The sequence below is a fragment of the Python bivittatus genome, unplaced genomic scaffold (assembly GCF_059951505.1).
Source record: "Python bivittatus isolate LINGU-HERP-01145 unplaced genomic scaffold, Pbiv_v1 ctg000350_np1212, whole genome shotgun sequence".
NCBI lineage: Eukaryota > Metazoa > Chordata > Lepidosauria > Squamata > Pythonidae > Python > Python bivittatus.
The window spans coordinates 32782120-32806427 of record NW_028277074.1 but is presented as its reverse complement, the minus strand read 5'-3'; the positions used below and the strand labels follow the sequence as shown (position 1 = coordinate 32806427).

Here is a 24308-nt window from a genome sequence, read left to right as displayed (position 1 = left end):
AATCTAAAGCATTATTTTTCAGAATATGCGTTCATCAGCTTTAACCTCCAGAAAGGGGCTGAACTAAATCTGCATCATGAATGAGCTGCTGAGACTTGTATACATGTAAATTTACTACTTGAGGGTCAGCCATACCTTCCTCCCAATTCAGCAGTAGATTGTCAACTGGGAGTGGTATCAATGGAAGTCAATATGCAGTTTGCTCAATTGCTGGCAACCACTGCAAGGAAAAAGGTGAGTCACACACTTAATTTTAAACAACAAGAGAATGCTGTAGCAGGGAATGACTCAGCAAACACCAGGAATATAAGTAGAGTGCTCTCAACCTAAAGGCAATTTCTGTCAGCCAGCTGTACCCACAGACTGTGTTAATTGCAGGCAGGCAGGAGAAAGTGAGTCAATCTTAAAGGAAATCAACCCTGATTGCTCAATGGAAGGATTGATACTGAAGCTCAAGCTCAGATACTTTGGTCATCTAATGTGAAGAGAGGACTCTTTGGAAAAGACCCTGATGCTGGGAAAGATTGAAGGCAAAAGGAGAAGAGGACGGCAGAGGATGAGATGGTTAGATAGCATCACTGAAGCAATGAGCATGAAACTGAGCAAACTCAGGGAGGCAATGAAGGACAGGAAGGCTGGCGCGATATGGTTCAAGGGGTCACGAAGAGTCGGACATGACTACGAATGAACAACAACAAAAAAAGGAGAAAGTGAAGAGAAGGGTTATATGACCACTGCTTCTCCATCACCACCAGCAGCATTAGTCCTAAATCCCTCTGCACCTCAGTCATTGTAATATATCCTTTTCTCCCATCCCATTGACTTCAGCCACTAGTGTATTTTTACAATCCAAGCATTGTAGCTCTACCCTAACCCAAATGAGCAGATCTGTTGAAGGCATGAACAAGGAATAAATAACAAGGGGGCTTTGTGCCTGCACTACGCAAGATAGTTGGCTTCCTTCCTTGACTATATTTACACCACTAATTAGTACTATTCAGGTCCAAGGTTGTTGACTGGGGTGGCCACCCCAGCTTTGCTTTGTTGCAACAGTCTGAAACTCAGACTGAAGAATGAAGAAATAACTCTGGATGCAGAGGTTTTGTGATTTTTTCCCCAGAAATCACATCAATAGAAGGAAAAAGCCAAGAAGTTAAGCCATAACCCTCCAGAAAGAGAATCCAAACAGGGTTTACAGATCACAAAAACAGACTAATTTATTTTAGAAAAGGTTAAACAGGAAAAGTTTAAACAGAAATATCTGTTTAAGAGAGTGGTATATTTTGAATGGCAAATGGACTATAAATATGCTCATAGAACCAGAATGCAAGAATTGAACTGAATAGGATCTAAATGCAAAATTAAATCCAACTTTTTTATGTACATGAGAAATGGGCAACCTGTGATACTAGGACCATAAACAGCACCTGAAGACTTTATTCTACAGCCTAAAAGGCTTATTCAAGATTATACTTGCAACAATTGATGGCAGTTTCCTATCATTTTGGAATAGGAAACACACAAAAAATAAAACGGAAGCTCTAAAATAAGCTTGCCACAGAAGTCAGGGAGGCTTGCTCTAATCTCAAAAAAATCCAGAAAAAAATGAAAAATCCCAGTCAAAAGTGCATGTATGATTTGCCCATGATATTTGTACCATCACCTGATCTACTTAGTAAGATTCCAACAAAAACCATTATGTAAACTCTTAGCAAACTATGGTTTGCCACCTTTGCAGTAGGATACAAGTGGTTTGGTCTTGCACTATTCTAACAGTTCTAATACGATATTACAAACATGATACAGTAGCAGAGTTAGCATCATTGCATGTATGGATGTAGATTGTGGCTTGTTTCACAACAAGGTTAAACAACCATGTGATTTCTTTCTGGTTTAGCATTACATGTGAATCCATTTGTTTTGGCTTAGGTGATATGCGAGCCAGCTTGCTGCTATAGCTTGCTATACCACCATCCATTATGGACTGGGGATGTAAGCAGTCACTGCTTGATAACTGCACACATGTGCCCATTTTGGGGTTGATACACTGGGAATTTACAATACAGTCACATATAGCAAAATAGACAAGCAAAAGCATGTACTGATAAAGCTACTAGGTATTTATGATGTAGTGCAGAACCCCAAAGTACCTCTAAAGAAAGGAATGGTATTAAAGGTTGCCATAGTCAGGTCCCTTCCAAGGTATGCACCCTATTAAGGATACCTGCCAACTCTTCTTTTAACTGTCTCACTAAATGCCTTGCTTGAGAGAATGCGAGCAAGAGAAGCAGCTGCCAGGAAGTCACCTGTCCTTCTCCTACATAGGAGCATAGATTGGCCTCAGAAGGACTGGGCAAGCAAATGGGTATTAACAGTGAGAAAACAGAGTATATAGGGTGGGGAATCTCCTGAAGACCTCTCACCCAGGAATCCTCCCAAATTTAGCCCCCACATTTAGAGTCCTCTTTAGATCAGAGGAAAACACCCACTACACCTACCTGTTCCTGAAGGAAGAGGTCATTTGCTATGTGCACAATCCGATCCACGTGAATTATACCTCCAATGCTGTTCACATCTATTTCTGACAACAGGGTCAGTACAAGGATGGCCTCCACTAATAATTGTCTATATTCGGGCTGGGGTACGTGGTTCAGCACTGATTCCACATGGACAGCAAACTTAATTTCACATGCAGTCATCTATAAGAAAGTATGTTATTGGTAGGAAAAAAGAGGGGGGGATAAGACTGACAAGCATGACATCTTTGAAACTGAACATCTAAAGCCTTTTATATGTGGTGAGGTCAATGACACCACTTGCAGATAAAGTTAAAAGGCTGAAGATTCTGATTGAAAAAATGACTAGAATTCCTTCTAAAATAATATCTGAATGCTGTCAATGACACTAGAGTTGTGTTGCACTTGAAAGTGCCCTAGACTCCAGGAAGCAGACAAGCCAGTAGGGCTAGGTGATCACCCTCCCATATACCCTAAGCATATACTCCACTGATAGCAGAAGCCTAAGGATGTATATGGTGCTTTTCATGTTGATTTGTAAACATGTTAGAATAAGACTCTGTGTATGTGTGTGTATGTGTCTGTGTGAACAGACAGAGATGCAAATACTGACATATCTTTCTTGAGAAGAGGAAACTGGGAGATTATGGTATTCGCAGAGCACAGATTTGTATACAGTTGCAACTTTAGTTCTAGCAGCTTACTTTTGATGGTGTGAGTGCAATATGCAAGTTTCCCACAGTCCCAGGATAATTGAAAATTGGGTTTATATTAGAATGTGTTCTACCAGAACTTCTGCAAGTGACTCTATTGCAACATCTCTTGTACAAAAAGAGAAGAGGGAAAGGGCTATGAACCATCAGTAGAATTTATATTGGAGCATTTCTGCAAGAAATCAGAAATACTTAAGAAGAGGTCTAAAATTAGTTTATGGGCCCTACATCTATACAGAGAGGAGAAAGGAGAAACAACATCAAAACCAAATACTATGGAGAGGTCTGGCAGAATACTGTCAGAACACTGACAGGTAACCACCTCATCATTGCAAGCAAACCCAAGCAATCTAATTTGTGTCAGAAAAATGCAGAGATGTCACATGGAATCATTTCGTCTCAGGAGTTCTCGGGCTTATTACGTTTCATTCCTATTATAGAACAAAACTGAATCCTGCCAAGTTCTGACAGGCTGTTAAATTGATTCCAGGATTTTCAAACCTTTCCTAATTTATTATCTCCACACAATTACATTACCAAGATAGGAAAGATGCCAACGCACATCCCTGTTTTTAGCCCTTTCTTTGCAAGTGTACAATTAAACTGGCACCCTGGTAGATAAAGGCTGGAAATTGCTTTTGGCCCTTGGTGGATTACTGCTCCACCTAAAGCATGATTAGTTGCAAAAAAAGAGGTAGGGAGACCTCATGCACATTGCTACTCTCTTTGGGAAAGAGGTAATAGACATCTGGGGATGGGGGTGGGTAGGCAGATATACCCCTAGCAAGGAGCTGCTCACTCCTTTTTTTTAAAGTTAAAATGGAGTTACAGAAGAAAGAATATAGAAACTATTTAAAATTCTAAACAGTGACATTGAGCTTGGACGTGCAGAGTCCTGTTTAATGCTTACAAGGCAGGACTGGTGTGACTAGACATAATGCTAATCTCAGACCACTTTGACACCATTAAAAATATATTTTTTAAAAGGGTTGGGCATCAGATTTTTTTTGTGTTAGTGAGAAATTTGAAGGTTATTTAACTTATATGAATTGGTCTTGTCTGGCCATAGCTTTGTTTTGGTTTCAAATCACAGAACACATTCATACAATTTTAGAAATAGATATAATATATATAGATATAGTGTGATGCTAAACTATATTCCTAACATACAGAATTTGTACTTTATGTAAAACTTTGGTTCTACTAAGCTTAAGGCTTGGCAAAGTGGATAATCTAATATAAATGGAAAGATACTTATTCTCCTGATGCTAAGGAACTGATTCAGGATTAGTGTGTGAGATATATATATATATAGATAGATAGATATAGATATAGATATTTATTTTACCTTCTAAAAATGAGAAGATGAAGCAATGTTTCCACAAGGTCTACATTTAATGATAAGCTTAAGGATTAAATTAATTCTGCATTAATTCTAAATGGATGTAACTGGATCTTCTCTTTTTTCTTTAATTAGTTTTTTCCTCTTTTCTCTATTTTTGTTACATATTTTAGTCATCACTGTCTATCCACTGCTGTATTTTTTTTCTCTTGATGTTGTAGTTGTTTGTATTTCACTATTATTAAAAAATAATAAATGCTTGTTTCAGAATAACTACACAGTTCTGTGACTCTAGTCAACAACCAAGTTTCAATTTTCCTTGCTAAAAACTGGACAATTAAATTTTATCTCTAAAATTAGCAGGTGCCATGAAGCCATAATTAAGAACCCTTGGCAAGAACAGAGCCGCTCAAATGCGCCAAAGCATACAGCTGGCAATGGATTCCCCTTCTTGCCTCTTTGTTTCTTCTCCTCAGGAAGTAGCGTGCAAAGGAAACCAACCCAAAGAGCCATTTCACATTATGCCTAAAACCGCCTTGATGTTTCGCTTGTAACAAGCACCCAGAGTTTAGCAGCAAGACTAAGCAATCTGCATGAAGAAAAACTTCTGTAAATGTAACTATGGGCCAGAGGCATTATTATTCTCATCTCACAGGACAAAGTGAGATTTTTAAAAAGGTGACAATTATACTGCCCTTGAAATCTTTTTTCAAGAACAGAAAAGGCTGCAGTAATAAAAATAGGAAATGCCAGCCTTCAAGTTATCAGGTGTTTGTGGGTGAAATACATTGCAAGTTTTTTTATACCTTACTAAATAAAATAAAATGTTAATGCGAGCCTTATGACCTAACCTTAAGAAAAAGAAATATGCTTCGTAACAATTGCCGCAACTTTATGTGGGAATAAGTCTATCTAAATTAACATGCCTAGGGTTGGATTCTAATGTTTAATTTATTTATTCACAACTTATTATTTTCTGCTCACGGAAGAGTTGAATAATTCAAAAAAGAACTCTGGTTCTTTAGATACACTTAGTCCTAACCTTAAAAAGCCACCATGCTACCATTTCAAAAAAGACAGTTGTACCATTCAATGTGCTTGGAACCCATTATTTTTTCACTTGCTCTCCTAATCCAAAACAGGTAATAATGGACTGAGTGGGACTCAGAGACACACACTTTTCAATATTAGCAAACCTCCGCTATTGACTACAAATACCAAGCATTTGGCATTATTTAATTTTACCTCATGCTATGACAAAATGAAACAGTTTCTCTTACCTCCCTTGTGGTTGAAGATGGAAGGACATACCCATCAATGGACAGACCATGACACTACAAAAACAACACTGCTTTATTATAAAAAGAATAAAACAAACAAGTAAGGAAATTAATCACAGGAACTTGTTGAGATGGAGGTTGGTTTCTCTTCCTATCATTAGTTAGTGACCCCGACAAATTTAATACTGATTTAGTATAGCTTCCAAAGAAAACATTTTCATACCAGACTAGAAAGTGACTGCATGGGCACCTCAACTCGGCTTTCTTGGAAAAGAGGCTTGCCATAAGTTCTTCTGGAATGTTTCATGGACTTCCCAGCCTAGCCTACAGCCCTTGGGTTTTGTAATGGTCTTTGATCCAAGTACTAATGAGATGGGACCTGATTAGCTTCTTTTGGAATTCAACCAAATTCAGCTAAGTCCTGCAACCTGCTGTGACCAGTGCACTGAATCTGGAATTCTCCATGAGAAGTATAGTTTTTGGAACAGAAAACCAGCTGCCATCTCACAGTCACACTTGGCCTATAAAACAAATTTCATATGTTCTTTATGGCACTAACAGTATTAAGAAGTGGGCATTTTCAAAGAATAATAAAGTCAGAATAAACTTGGTGGTGTTATTGTTTATAAAAGATTAGCAAGCACTATATATTTTAGAACAGAAAGGGTAACCAGAATACAAAGGAGTGTTTTCAGTTAACTTTGCTAAATATGCTCCCAGGTTAATTTATATTCTGAGAGGAATTCCTGTTCAAATATCTGGAAAATATTTTCAGAAAATAAATTCTTTGTTTAAAAATGTTTATGGAGTTCTTCAATTCTGAGAATATCTTTGTAGGAAATGCAATTACCATTTAATAAGGGAGGATTTGGTTTTCCAAATCTGGAGCTATGTCATCACGCTTACCTATTGTCAAGAATTAAATACTGGAAGCCAACAATTGGTGATAATTTTCTGATTTGGGCAACTTTGGAATATACATATATAGCACCTGTGGTTACATGGACAGTATTAGGATTTAAATACAATAGAACACTAGTATCTCTAGAAATGATTATGTCAGTTAGAAAGCTATGGAATGTAATGTCTAATAAAAAAAAGAATTGATCCTTTTCCCCATGTTAAATTGACTTTATAGGGAAACCCAACATTAAAAATTGGGGAAAAGATGGTGATATGGAAAAATTGGATAGAAATGGGGATAAACTTTGGATAGATGATGAAGATGAATTTATAACATATGCTGTGTTAAGAGATAAATATCATCTATCAGATGTAACCCAATGGCAATATTTACATCTACAACATTTGTTAACAACACTGTTTGGACTAGCAGCATTTTCAGCCTCTGAGGCACTTGAGATAGTAGAACAACTTGTTAAATCCTTTAAAACTGGAAAACCTATTATTAGCTTTCACAGATATTTGTTATCAATAAATAAATTTGACATGCAGATGTTAAAAGACAAGTGGAATAAATAGAGGATCTATATTACCTAGACAATGGGAGAGTGTCTTAACTTCTATAGTAAGAGTGTCAATGGACCTTAATCTACAACTTATACAACAAAAAATATTATTTAGAATTTATTGGACTCCATTATGTTTGTATAGAAAATGACTAAGACAGCATTCTGTTGGAGAAGTAACAAGGATCATGCTTCTTTAAAACATGTTTTTACAATGTTCTATGCTTACTAAGTTTTGGGAAAAAGTAGTGAACCATATAAACATGACTGTGCGATAAAAGCTAAAATTTTCAGAGGATAATATTCTCTTGAATTACATACCTAGTACATGGAATTTGACAACTGGACAACGTAAATGGATTCTCTGTGCCCCTACTATGGCTAAAAAACTGATATTGCAGCATTGGAAAGATAAATGTATGGCCCCATTAATTCCACTCCATTATGTTTCACCTCTTCTCCATTTATTCAGTACAAAAAAAAAAAAAAAACTTTGACTCTTAACTTTTTACATATAACTTTAATTTACATTTAACCTTAATCTGAATGCGTGAGGTTTTAAAAAAATGTATAACAGTGCTAGGGATCAAAATAACTATTTGAAATTGTGATTTGTTATGCCTATAAATACTTGGCCAGAATGAGTTCTGTCCAGTTCACATGAGGAAGTACCATGGAGATTTAAAAAAAACAACAACCCAAAAGCAGAAAAATGTTCTGAAAATATTTTCAGAAAATACAGTATATAATATTTTATAAAATATTATCTATGTTCATGAAAATTTGAATTTAAAATAAAAAGTCAAGTGTTTTCTTCATAAGTAGTTGAGGAAACACATTATTTCAAAATATTTCAATATAGTAAGTTTTGGCCAGTTGACTGCTTTAATCTTTTTAAACCAAGTAGCTAGATTCTAAATGAAACGATGCACATTAAACAGCAGTATTATCAAGCAACATTGTTCTGCCTTCTGCTTTCTACAATTACCTTCTGAAGGATCTTCCACACTTTCTGATAGAATCCCACAGGGACTCTATTAATGGCACCATCGAGTCGTCTCCTGCGAAGCCACTGTCCTTGTCGGTCACCCCAGCTAATGGAGTGTCCACCTGACCCAGTAAGGGACGATGTACTAGTAGGAGAAGATGGGCTACTGCATCTCTGTAGAAAAGACAAAATTAATTCCATAAGGCAACAGAAACACCAATTTCTCAGAAACACCAGTCTGATGCCTCAAATAAGAAAGTCTGCTTGTGGAGGCCATTCCTCTCCTTATACCGTAAGTGCCTGACCAGTCTATTTTCTCTTGTCAATGCAATCTTTCTTTACCTATGCCTTTCTTTTTTAAAATCTATCAGGAACTTCTTGCATATTTTGTCAGCAATGTCAAATAAAGAGTTAAGTTCACAGTATAGATTTAATATTTGTAGCCCATCAGTGACTTAATGAGACCACTGGTTAAATGAAAAGATATCAACAATTCATTAAAACAGCTATATCTTTTTTTCCCAGTCTCATTCAGAAGCTTGAAAACCAATGTGACTAATTTAATTAGTAGAAGAAGATGTTGTGCTCATGTAATGTCTGAAGCGGTTCCTCTGAAACATTTTCAAAGCTAGCAAAGCTTTACTAACTATATATAAATTAGCAAAAATAAATTGTGCTTTATTTAAAATCTTTAAACAGTTCATGGACTTTAAATTAATTGGTTATGGGGATGTGATTTTTAAGAACACAACATCCATTTTGACCGGTGACTGACATCCTTGTATTTCAAAGGTCCATCTATTACCCTATTTGATACCATGCATTTATCAAAATGGAGAGCCAGCACAAATATGCAGAATCAGCTAATTATTTAAAATACTTTTTTGCATAAGCCATTTTTTGTATTATTGTGCTATTCAGCCATCTATTGCTTTGTATGGGCAGGATACAACTGTCTGCCACACTACGGATAATAAAGGATTGAGGCTTATTTATTTTTTTATTTATTAGATTTATATCCTGCCTTTATTTTGTCCAATTCAAGACAGTGTACATAATGCTCTCTTCTCCTATTTTCCCCATAACAATGTAAGTTAGGTTGGGCAAAAAGTCACCCAGTCAGCTTCTGTGCCCAAGGAAGGTCTAGAATTCACAATCTCCACAAATCTAGCACCTTAACTGCTATGGTCATACTGCATGTAAAATTGAAATAAAACATTTATTAGTTTATTAAGTCTCCTATTACTAATTTTGTCTCTCCTTTTACTGTATCTCCATACGGGGATTCTCTTGTAAGGTAATTTAGACATCAGTAGCCATTCCTGACTAAGTTCTGATGAGCTTTCAACAATAATGAAGCAATTATATTATGATAAACATAAGATCACATTATTTACAAACATACTACCTTCATTTACTTAGATAAAATATTGATTATTACTTCATATTTCTGTTGTATTATATCTACTAAACTAGCTGTCTTCTGGTATTTTATGCAGAACTCTGGCCTATTACATTTCAAGCTACAATGTCTAAGGAGCCCTTCTTCAGGTGCTGTGCTATAGTACTAACTGAACTACCAGTTAGTCTTGATTAGCTTAGCTAGACCAGTGTTTCTCAACCTTAGCAACTTTAAGAAATGTGGACTTCAACTCCCAGAATTCCCCAGCCACAGAATTTGTAATTGCAGAAAGAAAAAAACAGTTTGCTTTCCATTGTCAGGACTTGCATAACATCTCAGATCTCAGCTAAGGACCTTTCGGTGTGGCCCCATTTGGCAAAGTTTTCTAGATTTTCTTTAAGATACCATCCATGCTTCAGGAGCAAACAAAAAAGCATTTTTGATAGTTGCTCCAAACTGATTATAGTGATAACAGCCTGAAATCTCCTGCTGGAAGTGCCAGAAGGTTAGTTTGTTTTACTTAAAAATTCTTCCCCACTTCAGTCCCCTCCAGATGTGTTGGACTGCAGTCTTTATCATTAGCAGGCAGCATAGCCACTGGCCTTGCTGGGAAACAGAGTGATGGGAGGTGTAATGCAATACATCTTGATGGTACCATGTTGGAGAAGGTTAGGGTAAAACTAGGATTAAGATAGGTTGATTAGTTTCATTTCTTTGTAATTGTTTCTGTAATATATACTGATAATTTGTTGAGTTTTTAAAATGCAACAGTATACTGAAATAAGTACAAAATAATCCTTTCAATTTAAGAAACACTATTCTAGAAATTCAGTAAATTCCTTAATGTAATTCTATTAAATGATTTTAAACATTGCCAGTGAAAATAAACAAGCTGATGAGACAGAATTCCTGAACATTTGGAAGTTGTAGGAAAAGGCACTTTGGACAAACTTCACCTACTAAAATGTTTTCATACAACTATTAAAAGGTACAGGTCTCCTTGATAGACGAAATCATAGTTTCAAGAACTAAAAACTTCTAAATTCACTTCAAGTAAAGGCAGAATAACCACTTAGAAAGCTTTTAGCATATTCTGGAAAGGAAAAAAAATCTTACTTATTTTAATTCCCAATCCACTTTTCCTCCAAGAACTCAAGATGTCATAAATGATTCTCTCCTTCACAGATATTAACCTTACAGGTCTTTGGGATATACTGAGTTTAGATGGCTCAAAGTCTTCATGACCGATTCTCTATTACCCCATACTGCAACTGTATCATACTACCTAAGTATGGATCACACCATCAGATGTTAAATTATAATTGCCAAACCATATAGGCTTCATGATATATTTATTACAATATGCAAAATCAGCACTTATATTTTAACCATATCATTTAGGAAGAATTAAAAGAAGGGCTATGGCAGCAGGGATTACCAGGCATCTCCAGGTAGCATTTGAAAACTCTTCCAGCAGAGCCTGGAAGGATGCTGCCAGTCAATGCCAGTTACACTGGATTAGATGGACCAATTAATAATCTGAAGGCAACATCCATGTTGCAACTCTCTCATCTCTGCAAACTTCCCCAGAAATATAGAGACATCCTGTGAAAGACCTTATGCTTGGCAAGGCTGATCTCATCTATAGCCCTATGCTTTAAGAATTGAATTACTGATCTATGTTCATTCTATTTAAAGCAGATCGGGGGGGAGGAAACAAATTTCCCCCCTGCTGAAGTCATTTGAATTCCATAAGGTTTGAGATACTGAATGAACCATTCAGCAGAGCTGACACTGAGTCATCTTAGAGTTCAGGGAAGTGCTAGCACTGAAGCAATTCTAGCTCAGTAGTACTGTTTGGTTGTCTGTACCTATAATGGTAAAACTCTTCTACTGATAAATCATTGCAAATCAATGTTGTTGATGAACCTAGCTGGAAGCCGGTCCCAGCACACCTCCTTTTCTAATGGAAAGAAATGGTATGGGAAAGAAAAATAAAAATTTCCTCTCCCATATGAGTAGAATTTCAGATTGCCTATGGAACTGACAATTCACACTGTATTTACTATTACGAAATTTGGCATTATGAAATGTAATGATAACTATGATATTAGATTACTTTTAAAAAGGGATGGATTATGTGCATATTTTGGTTTTAGACTGCTTTGTGCTCATGGCATTAGGTGATATTACAGTTTCTGATTTTTATTTGATTTTAGTATTTAAATATTTGCATCTTTGTATGTGGACAAGGATTGTGTGGGTTTATCCACTGCTCATCATTTGGAAAAAATTTTTTTATTTAATTAATGCAGACTCATTTTCCCAGTGTTTAATTCTATAACCATACAGTGAGGCAAAAAAGTATTTAGTCAGCCACCAATTGTGCAAGTTCTCCCACTTAAAAAGATGAGAGAGGCCTGTAATTTTCATCATAGGTATACCTCATCTATGAGAGACAAAATGGGAAAAAATATCCAGAAAATCACATTGTCTGATTTTTAAAGAATTTATTTGCAAATCATGGTGGAAAATAAGTATTTGGTCAATATCAAAAGTTCATCTCAATACTTTGTTATATATCCTTTGTTGGCAATGACAGAGGTCAAACGTTTTCTGTAAGTCTTCACAAGGTTTTCACACACTGTTGCTGGTATTTTGGCCCATTCCTCCATGCAGATCTCCTCTAGAGCAGTGATGTTTTGGGGCTGTCGCTGGGCAACACGGACTTTCAACTCCCTCCAAAGGTTTTCCATGGGGTTGAGATCTGGAGACTGGCTAGGCCACTCCAGGACCTTGAAATGCTTCTTACGAAGCCACTCCTTTGTTGCCCGGGCGGTGTGTTTGGGATCATTGTCATGCTGAAAGACCCAGCCACGTTTCATCTTCAATGCCCTTGCTGATGGAAGGAGGTGTTCACTCAAAATCTCACAATACATGGCCCCATTCATTCTTTCCTTTACACAGATCAGTCGTCCTGGTCCCTTTGCAGAAAAACAGCCCCAAAGCATGATGTTTCCACCCCCATGCTTCACAGTAGGTATGGTGTTCTTTGGATGCAACTCAGCATTCTCTCTCCTCCAAACATGAGTTGAGTTTAGACCAAAACATTCTACTTTGGTTTCATCTGACCATATGACATTCTCCCAATCCTCTTCTGGATCATCCAAATGCTCTCTAGCAAACTTCAGATGGGCCCAGACATGTACTGGCTTAGGCAGGGGGACACGTCTGGCACTGCAGGATTTGAGTCCCTGGTGGCATAGTGTTACTGAAGGTAGCCTTTGTTACTTTGGTCCCAGCTCTCTGCAGGTCATTCACCAGGTCCCCCCGTGTGGTTCTGGGATTTTTGCTCACCATTCTTGTGATCATTTTGACCCCACAGGGTGAGATCTTGCATGGAGCCCCAGATCAAGGGAGATTATCAGTGGTCTTGTATGTCTTCCATTTTCTAATTATTGCTCCCACAGTTGATTTCTTCACACCAAGCTGCTTGCCTATTGCAGATTCAGTCTTCCCAGCCTGGTGCAGGTCTACAATTTTGTTTCTGTGTCCTTTGACAGCTCTTTGGTCTTGGCCATAGTGGAGTTTGGAGTGTGACTGTTTGAGGTTGTGGACAGGTGTCTTTTATACTGATAACAAGGTCAAACAGGTGCCATTACTACAGGTAACGAGTGGAGGATAGAGGAGCCTCTTAAAGAAATAGTTACAGGTCTGTGAGAGCCAGACATCTTGCTTGTTTGTAGGTGACCAAATACTTATTTTCCACCATGATTTGCAAATAAATTCTTTAAAAATCAGACAATGTGATTTTCTGGATTTCCCCCCCCATTTTGTCTCTCATAGTTGAGGTATACCTATGATGAAAATTACAGACCTCTCTCATCTTTTTAAGTGGGAGAACTTGCACAATTGATGGCTGACTAAATACTTTTTTGCCCCACTGTACTTCATGTGAGCAAATGTTGAGTTCACAGACATTCATTTTAATAAAATGAAACTAGATTACAGTATATATTTTGGGATTCATTTCTATGATAACATTACAGTTTACATTAACAATTAAAGAGAACTTGCATATTGATAGGGAGCAATAAATTCTTACTTTATAGAATTTTGCCCTTTTTCTAGCTTTTGTTTCAGGAAAATCTACATGCCTTGTGTTTTGAACATTAAATTCTATCATATAATTCCAATCACATGATGTATATAATACATCATAAATATTTAATATTTTTATTAATAATTAGTATGACTTTCACTGTAAGGAAAAAAATTACAAGCTCTTTAATACATGAGAAATTAAAGCCAGTTGATCTTAGCTTTGTGGCTGTCCACAGTAAGGGAAGAGAGAGATTTTAAGTTTCTGAATGATGGATTACCATGGACCTGGATGAGTGCATGCTGCTGGATGTGGAATGGCCCCCATAGAAGAACTACAAAACAGAAATACAAATCAAATTAAAATAATCAGTAAGGAAAATCAACAAAACATGGATAAAAATATGAATGTATTAAAAAAGAACAAAACTCGAAACACTCACAGTCTTTCCATTGCTAATATCTGTTATGACGGTTACATTGCTATACTTTCAGTAGTATTAGAGAAAACTGAATATTTTCATTCTGTGCCCAAATGAAAATATATTCTATTCTCTTTGACATAAATCTGCATACTTCTGGATTTTGTTTCCAGTGTTGTCATTGAGAATATTGATGTACCAAATAATGAATAAAATCTAGGTTACAAACTTTAAAATATGAAGTTTACAATAAGCATCAAAATCTGGGCCTATACCAAGAAGATGCATGCAAATGCAATGTCAAACAAAGACCAGATTATTGTGAAAACATTCCAAGATCACAAAAAAGTTTCAAAATTATTCCCTTATTTGCATTAACTATGGTATTCAGAATATTTTGAATTTTACCATTGATCAAATAATTACAGATCAGTTCATTGAAAATGGAAGGGTTAAATAAATGTATGTATCTATGTTTTGGGTTATTTCATACATGTAAATCACTTTGAATCTTCCAGGAGTGCAGCACTATAAAAATGTAAACCATTTCTGAGAAGCAGCTTTCTCTTCTTTCTCTGCAAATTCCAATTCATGAATTTTTTTCATGAATTCTGAATACACCGAGCTACAAAGAAGGGTTCATTTCCCCCACATTTTCACTCTATTTTTGCATGTCCTCCCTGCTGGGGTTCTAAGCAACTAGTTGCTAAATGCAGAACTGAATAACTAGACACCTGGAGTGGGATTTGAGGAGGTCTATGAAACCAGTCAGTCGTATTGAGAACTTATTAGGCCTTATCTAACTGCCATACAAGTTGATTGCAAATCTAAAATGCTATTTCTAATTCTTTGGAAAAAGGACAGGACATAAATACGTTAACAAACCAATTTGCCCCAAAGCAGTGGTATCTGCATGGGGAAAATGGGAGGGTCAGATTGATGAAAGCAGGATCACAATGCAAGTGCCGCCCCTTTTCTAGATAATTCTGGCAAAGGCAAGAACTGCCTCATAGGGTCTGTTTCGGGCTTGGAAGAATTGTGGTTACATAGGTACGAGTTCCCTTCTCAAAAATCCAGTTTGGGTTTTGGGGCATCTCATGGTGAAGGGTGAAAGAAGCACTTTATCACTTTAAAAAATAAAGTTTACAGAGATTTATAGCAAGAGTTATATTCACTACAAGTTTTCACCATCTTTCCCTAAGTCAGTTCTATTATTGTTGTTGTTGTTGTTGTTGGTTGCACAGTCATCCAGATATTTAGACTGGATTTGGCATTTTTATCGATCGAGTCCTTCCCAAGGACCTGGGATAGGCAGATGTGGTTGTTTGATCGTGTTAAAGGTATTGGCACAGGATATAAGCTGTTCCAAGTAAGGCTGCCTTTTGCATTATTATTCCTGTTGTTGTTGTTATTATAATTTATATATCACCCAACTTCCAACAACTCTGGGTGGTTCACAAATAAACGGTCTTTTAAAATGAAGGCAGACAAGTAAAACTTCAAATTTCCAAGCTTGGATATGTAATTAAGTGTCCTGACTTTCAAGAATTCATTCATTTACAACTACCCCTATCCCCACTAATCAGTTTATACTATAGTGCAATAAGAACCATAATGGAAGACCTCTAATGGCAAATTAGTTTCACAGTAAGTAGTCAACATGCATACAGTTACAGAGGAATGGAATATAAATTGGGAACACATGCTTTGAGAAAATTATCTGAAAAAAATATTGACCAAGCATCTAGTAACAGTTTTATAGGAAAAATAATTCTAGGCAGAACTGCTTCCTAATCAATTCTAAATCATGACTAGGCTGGGATAAATCTGTCCTATTCAATTTGACTTAGATGTAGGAAAGAATGTAGTTCAATGGCAGAATATGCCCAGAAATGCCAGATTCAATTCTTGATGTTTTCTGGGTAAGATCTGGAAGATCTCATCTGAAACCTGCCAGTCAGTGTAGATACTACTATTGGGCAAGATGACCCCAAACACTGAGTTACTAAAGGCAGCTTCCTTTATTCCCCTGAGCTGAGGAGGGTTTATGCATAATGGTTCAGATAGCAGCACTAAACAGTCAAGAAAGGATATTAAGTCATATTTATTTCCACTGACAATTTCAAGTCAGGAAAGAAGTAGTAAAAACACACAGCAAACACGGAGCCTCCAAGAGCTCCAGGTGGGTGATTTTCTACTTCTCAAAAAGTCAAAAGACAACAGGAATTCCTGCCAGCCCTGGCTTGTTAATGGTCCCTATATCAGACACTTGTCTTTCTGGTCACCCTCACCTTTTTCATGTTTAAAGGTATAAACATAATGAGAGACATGGCACTGAGAAAATTGCTAATATAATAAAATGGTGCTGCTAAGCTACTGTAACATATTCCAAAAATATTACAGAAAAGAAAACAGCCTTGAATTGGTGACTCTGGAAACCAGCCTGGAGCCCACACAGAGCAAGCCCATGGAAGCTTCATATACACACATAACTCATAATCGTGTATTAGTAACTTTACTAATAATTTTTGTTTTAATATTTCATTGCATGCATTTGCAAATGCAGCTGAGCAATACCACAGAAAAACATGCAGATTTAACAGCTTCCTGTACACAGATAGACATGTTTCATTTCACCTGTTCATTACTACTTAGTCTCCTATGTCTCTAGAAAAAGGAGGAAAGAAACCCATTGTAAATAGTTATATATTTAATAAATAGTTAATATAACAGGTACAAATGTTAAATAATCTAGAATTACTTATGCGTAATGTGGTAGTAATTATATAATGGGTGCAGTAACCTGCAAGTTATTATTGTCATTTCAGAGATATCATAAAATGATTTGTAAAAGAATGGTAACTCAGCTAAACTCCCCTTCTTCAGTCCCTCAAGCAATATTAACCATTGCTCCAGAAAGTCCATCAGCATGAAAAGACTGAGGCGGTGGCATTATTACATCATCATTGTTACTATTTCAATTTTTCACATCCATCCCTGAAGTCCTTGGGTGATATACAAAATGCCCAAATCTAATAACAAATTAAAATATATAAAAAACCAATGACATATGACAGTTGGCATAACCCCTAATCCCTGGTGGATGCAGAAACTAATATACAATCCTTCAGACCCCGTATGTGTTCAAAAATTAAGCAGAGCTTAGGTCACAGTTACTGACCAGTTGTAGCCACCAGAAAGTACTAGCTCTCTGTGCTAGGCTGCCTGAAGGCAAGTGCAGAGAAAACATGCGTTCACCTGCTTCATCTCACTCTTCAGCCTTGTAATGCCACTTCTTTCTGTCTTTGTCGCTCCAGTGTGGCCCACTTCATGGATAGATATAGCAGGGCTGGATGTAGAGGAATCGAGAGGACGCACTGAGGATTGAGAAGACAAGGGAAAGGTACCAAAAAAAACCTTAAACACACAGAAGAGGATTTTTAAAAAATAAGAAAGTTATATATATATGTATATGTATATGTGTGTATAAGCATATATTACTGCTCCTTTCGACTCCAAATTCTTTCCCACTGAGAATATGATGAAGGAGGTTTTTCATATCAAAGGGACTCAGATTCATTAAGCTTTCAGAGGCTTCTTCACCTGTAGGGGAAAAAAAGGAAGACCCTAAATTTCAAGAGCAACTAAAATGAATGAGAACATGTTGTCAAGAGTACAGATCATCCATTCTGCAGGGATAAAGTTATTACTGGTCAGCTTAGTAAAGGCATGATGAGCATCACTGTCAGTCCCTTATCATGTAAAAATAAATAGCTGGTGTAATTGTTTTCAGGAAGATGATTTGAACAGGTTTTTTCTTTCCCTTGTGAGAAGACTATAATTGCATCAAGTCAAAACAATGCCACATTGTGCCTATGAGGCAAAGTACGACTCTTCCCCCTCCCCTGCCCCAAACCCAAATCTCAAAACAACATTTCACTTTTGACACCAAGAACTCAGCCTTTTATTTAGACAAATAACAAAAATATTTCCTGCCTTGAAGCTTTTCTGGGACTGTTTCTGAAAATGGAAGATGGGGCACATAGTATTGCCCACAGTTGTCCCAATGAAAACCACTTAACTTGTTTTATTGGATTATTTCAGGACTTTGCAACAGACAGTTGTTGCAGACTTTGTCAAGCATACGAGAAGCTGTGAAATGTAGGGACAAGCAGCCAATCTATGGGTTTTTCTTTTTATGGTAAGACTATGAGCCATAGACACGACATGTGGGGTAGCCTTCCCCAAACTGGTGCTCTCTGTGTATGGACTACAAATTATTTCTAGTTATGCTTTGCTATCTGGGAATTAGAGAAGCTGTAGTTCATGGAGGAGAACATCAGGTTGCAAAGATTCTGTAGAGAAAAAATAATTGAGCCTGTAATCCTGTGCATGGTAAATCCTCTCTAGGGGATATAGGAGGTCTTCTCTCACTTGGAATCTCAATGCTACAATGCATTCAGCTACAAACTCATCTTGATATTGAAAAAGCCATATTCTCTTGATGAAAGACCTTAAACTCTATAATAGCTATTATACAATTACTGAATTGTTATTTTTATCTGTGTAATAATTACACTGAAACTAAGACCACTGCCATTGTTATAACCTTAGCCATTACATATCTATCTTCAGACGATAATAGGTCATTTACTTATTTGCTCTGAGAAATAAGCATTATAAAGACAAATATAAATCAAGCAACAGATGTGTCAGATTTTATAACTTGCTTGAAATTATATACAGGTAGTCCTTAACTTACGATGACAGTTGGGACCGGAATTGTGGGTGTGCAAGAGGTGTGGCACGGATTGGGAAGGGTGTGTGGGAGTGTATGGCGGTGCACGAGAGGCACCGCGGGGATCGCAGAGGGTGCACAGGAGTGCACGAGAGGTGCAGTGGGGTCGGGGAGGGTGTACTGGGGTGCGGAGTGGGTCAGGGAGGGTGTATGGGGGTGCACAAGAGGCACCCCTCAGGTCAGTGAGGGTGTGAGGGGGTGTGCAATGAGCATGGTGCGAGCGCAGATGGGCTGGAAGAGGGTGGGCAGGTGGGGGAGACTTACCCCAGCAACTTGCAATCTTTCCTGCCAGCTTCGTTTTTGACTTTCTGGAGAAGCTGGAATGGAAGGTTGCAAATGGCAATCGTGTGATTGCGGGGCGCCTGTCAACTGGTCATAAGTGTGAATGGGTTGCCAAGCACCCCGATTGTGATCACGTGACCGCAGGGGTGCTAGGATGACCACAACTTCAAGGACCGTAAGATTCCTTTTTCAGCACCATTGTAACTTCAAACGGTCACTGAACAAATGGTTCTAAGTCAAGGACTACCTGTATATTCTTCGAAGAAGGAACAGAGAAAATGAATGGAAAAAAGTTGAGTGTAATCACCATTGGATCATATGGTCACAAGCAAGAATAGGTAGTGTCAAGAGTTCCTAAAAATATCTCATCAATTAACAGCATAGTTGACAAGAATAAAAAAAAAACCCTGGAATATAGAATTTTGGTTTCTGATTTGTTATGAGTATGTTAGCCCCATAACATGCTTATTACCAGCCTTTACCTACAATCTTCTCCTGCCTTCTCTGGAAGTCCTCTATTTCCTCCTTTACCCTTGACTTCTTTTCACTATCGTTTAGCTATTATATGCAAATCTGTCTTTCCTACTGTAATCTAGCTTCTCACCTCTGAAATATACTTAGAAACTCCTGTTTTATTCCAGAGTAGTAGTAGAAAGAAAGTAGCCTTACCCGAACAATTCAAGCTGCGAGCAAGTTCTGTTGCCATCACTTGAATAATGAGCCCAATGCGGAGTCTGAGCATTTCTGCAAAGAGACTAGGTTGTGACCGGACATACATGGCCAAGTACACTATGATTTCCTGCCAGAGTTGGGGAAGAGAAGAAGGATTAATTTTAGAGATCTCCATCGCACACTGTACACAGTGGCAATAATGAAACAATTTCTTCAAAAAGTTTATCAAGGCTTCTTTTCATGTTACCTGTGTAAGGACTGCAATGCTGATGTCCTGGCCACTGGCTTCATATATTAGTTTGGTCAGCTTTTCAGGAGGCAAAGGCCTAAGGAAATTGAACTTAATTAAAGGCATAAGCAAAAATCTGTCAGTGACTCTGGCTATTTTGGCCATTTTTTGAGAAGACCAGCCAATAGCTTAGCCTTATGAATTACCCTCCCAACTTATCAGACTGCAAACATTTTTATTAGACTGCTAGAAGGGTAGCAGGCTGTGTTGCTTGGTTTTCATCTTTTTTGCCCCTTAAGGGGCTTGTAAAGAAACATCTGCCTCGACACAGCCTAAGATTGGAGAAAAGGAAACTTGCAGAATAAGAATCTTTTGCTATCTCTGCCAAATGACTCACTCACCTGTTTGGAATTCCTAGCTGTCCATGATTACCAGGACAGTTGACACACCCAAAACTGCAGAATGTATTGAAATTGTCCTGCCTTTTCTAGAATTGTACTCAGTTATGTGTAATTGAGGAAAAAATGGTTCTATTCTTTCAAGTTTTTCCTTGACCATCAAGCCACAACAGTGGTGTTGCTAATGAAGAGGACCATTTTTGCTATTAGATATTCTTCACAAACTTGCTAAGATCCTGTATGATCTCAGATATGACTCATGCTCCCCCAATTAATACTTTTACTACAAATTCTGACTTGAAATGCACATAAGTACCCAGCATGATTGGGCTCTATTATTCACTTGGAATAGAAAAAATAATAATAAAGTCGTCAAAAAGTATGAAAAACAAGGCATTGGTTTAAGATAAAGAAGTTCACTTACGCTGTAATTGTTTTTTCACGAGGCTCAGGTGGGAGGCCAACTGTAAGTTGTTTCTGGTGGGATAAAAGATCTGTGCAGGCCTAGCACACAATGGAAAGAAGCGGATTCAATTTGTTAAATACGCAGTAGCAATTGCAATACGCTATCTTACATTTTGAAAAATTGCTTTAGTCACTCCATATCTCTAATGTCAATGTGAAGACCAAGTTCATGTTCTATGGTATCTCAGCATCTGAGATAAGAAAGCATGACGAGACGAGAAAATCAGCTATCTCTTCTCCCTTAATGTTTTGTAGGGAGGCCCAGCAAAGACAATAACCAAATGCAGTTTTTATGCTTCATGCAGTTAGACCTACTGGAGAAGAATGTAGAGGAACATGCTTCAGCCCCCTCACAAGTCGGAAGCAAGCGGTACAGAGCCTGCCCTACTAAGGTGAGTTTCTCAGATGATGTAATATCTGGAAAATCAGGATTCTAATATACTTTGGGAACTTAAATATGCAGTGATCTAAAAGGCAGCTCAACATGCTGGGTTACTATGGGGAGACTATACGGGCACCTATATCTTAAGAAAGTTACCTGTATTTGTATGCTGCCAAATATCTGTACGGGGCTTATATTATATAATACTAATCTTGTATCTGTCACATCTCTCAATAAGTGGGAATCTTGAACAAGAATTCTCTGTATGAATGCATACAGAGACTTGAATGCATGCTATGTCAGCATTTTCTTTTAAAGCTGCTTTTCAAGGGTGGGAGAAACTGACATGGAAACAATTTATTTGTTCCATACCTCAGCCAGGACTTCAACTTTCTTTTTCAGTATGCCAGAGATGTAGCGGATTAAGCCCCATTCTTGGTTTAGGCCTGCTTTGCTGTAAAGTTCATTGAGAAGGCAATGAACTGTGACCCCGCACTGGCCGTAGAGCTGCGTTTCCCAATCAAGACCTCTTACAAGACAAAAAATATCACAGTGGTTATATGTCCTTATTTATTTACTTTTTTAAAAGGAAAGGGAGATACCGTAGGTTGTAGGTGTATCAACCTCGACTAAATTGCCAGAAGTAAATAAAAGTTCCAGTCTGAAATTCAGCTCTAAAAGCTTTAATTTTTAATACAATTATATACTTGAAAACTCATATTAAAAATTAATGAGTTTTTTTACATTTAATTTCCCACAGGGCTTTTGAAAGCCCCAACAAGCAGTTCTTGATTTAAGAACTTAACAATTCAGTGAGGTTAACGGCATTACAGGTAGTCCTTGTTTAGTGACCGCAATTGGTTCTGGTGAAATGGTTGCCAAGCAACACAGTCATTAGGTGAACCACACGGCAGAGACACAGAGAAAGATGCTGTAAAGATCACTGGTTTCTGCCATCTTATTCAGATAACGTTCTCTCATACAGTGTCCTGTGCCTGACCCATTTCCCCCCCCCTTTTTTGCCCCCTCTCGGGGCAGAGAGATTGCTTAAACAAACTCTCTTTTCCCGAGCTGTTTTTTTCCATAGCGCACCATGTCCCTAAAAAGTGCTAAGGGCAAGTTAACAAGCTCAGCTCTGTGACCTTAATTAAGACTTTAAACTGAGACCTTAAGCAGTTTCACGCTGACGGCTTTTGTTGTTGTAAATCTGTGCATTGGTCAGAAAATAACTTTTATTACCATTTATTACAATTGTATGTATGAACAGTCGCTATCCAAAGCAGTTGCTAAATGAGGACTACCTGTACTGTTTCAAAATTAAACAAGTACTTAGATATTTCCTCTATTCTTGCCCAAAAGTCTTTTGCATGAAAGTAGTTTTGTGCCCTTAAAAGTGACATGTGAAAACAAGTAGCTGCTCCATGAATGGCAGCCTGTGCTGTGATAATGGAATGACAATTTGACAAAATTAACATGGAATATTGACGGAAAACCAGATGATCTATCAGATGAGTTTATTAGTACTGTTAAAAGGGAGCAAAGTAAGTAATACTAACAGGAATTTCAAGGTCAGGAATCAGGAGATATAAGGTTTTCTTATCTGACTCTAAGAAACAGAAAGACCGAACAGGAACAGAAACAAATGGCAACCTCACATAAAGTTAGTACAGCTGAATATTTAGTTTTCTGGAAGATCATTTTAAAAAATAAATTAAGAACTGCCTATAGAAAATAAAAGGAAACTTACTTTATTAGATACAAGATGTATAATATATCTGCCTGGTCATGTAAAGTAGGGCATTCTGTTAGCTGCCCAACTAACTTCTCACAATCCAAATCACCATGAGCATCCTTGGGCAAACGAAGAACAGTCTTTGGCTCCTATTAATCAAAAACAAACACCAAATGACAAAAGTCAAAAGGAGCAGGGCATATAAGGATGTTTGGTAGATCATTAGTTGTGATTGCTCTTAGGACAATATGATATATTTAGGAACCAAATTAATGCAGTTGAAATATACCATGCAGTTTAACCAATCTTATTCAAGGAGAAAATCTTGCAATTTTGGATGAGATAGCTTTTTTGCATTGTTATTTATTCCTGATATTGTATATATGTTCCTATAATTTTCACATATCTAATATCGCTATCATGCTTACCTGTTACATGATGCTTTTTAAAGAAAACAAAGATAAAACCCTTTCTAAATGATAAATTATAAATGTATTTTGACTGTACATTGATTGAAATAACAACATGGGTTAACTGATCATTGTCTGAAAACCTTGGTATACCATGTTGACTCTATGGAACTAAGGCTAGAGATACATTTCAGAAGGTAAACACTGGCAATTAAGCTGCAATCAAGACATTAAAGAATGAAACAAGTTATGAAAGATAAGCTTCAAAGCTGAGAGATTTTTAGTCTCAATCTTTCTCATTCTTAGTGATCAGTGCTGGGGGCCTTATTATTTTCTTTAAATATTCTCCCATTAGGCTCTCTGATTTTGCCTTCCCAGTTTGATTATCATATCTGTGCCTTAAACTTTCAGGCCTATTTGTCTGTCCCTGTTCTGGGTGATACAGTGTGAGCATTTCTTTCCATCTGTCATGGCAGGATTTCTGCTCCCACTATCTTAAATCAAGCACAGATAAGATAGAGATGACTGAATTCTGCTCTGATCATCTCATCCCTTCCCTTTCCCCTTAGTTTTCAAGGTTGCCAGTTGTGGATCTCCTCAATTATGAGGAACCTGGGCATCCAATCAATGCCAGGCTATATTTAAAACCATCCACAGAGACAAACTGTTAATGTTTGTAATCTCTACTATATTTATTTATTTATTAA

At 37.3% G+C, this 24308-nt stretch overlaps 1 protein-coding gene across 4 annotated transcripts in view; it reads right to left on the bottom strand.

The window, feature by feature from the left end:
* The window catches only part of PHKA2 (phosphorylase kinase regulatory subunit alpha 2), a 70428-nt gene that overhangs the window by 5359 nt on the left and 40761 nt on the right, over positions 1-24308 (bottom strand). Inside the window, exons 22-34 of one of the 4 annotated variants that reach the window (XR_015796825.1) lie at positions 23207-23340; positions 21832-21988; positions 21037-21116; positions 20233-20311; positions 19983-20112; positions 17735-17836; positions 17492-17610; positions 16871-16900; positions 14093-14146; positions 8309-8482; positions 5852-5905; positions 2499-2699; positions 136-220 (exon numbers count right to left, since the gene is read on the bottom strand). Coding sequence is in view for 3 of the 4 variants with exons in the window: in XM_088144872.1 (XP_088000998.1) it covers positions 2499-2699; positions 5852-5905; positions 8309-8482; positions 14093-14146; positions 16871-16900; positions 17492-17610; positions 17735-17836; positions 19983-20112; positions 20233-20311; positions 21037-21116; positions 21832-21988; positions 23207-23340 (1314 nt within the window). In the remaining variant the exon portion in view is untranslated. The remainder of the gene's footprint in view (positions 1-135; positions 221-2498; positions 2700-5851; positions 5906-8308; positions 8483-14092; positions 14147-16870; positions 16901-17491; positions 17611-17734; positions 17837-19982; positions 20113-20232; positions 20312-21036; positions 21117-21831; positions 21989-23206; positions 23341-24308) is intronic. The other 3 variants (XM_088144872.1, XM_088144875.1, XM_088144874.1) reach the window with 3 other exon arrangements.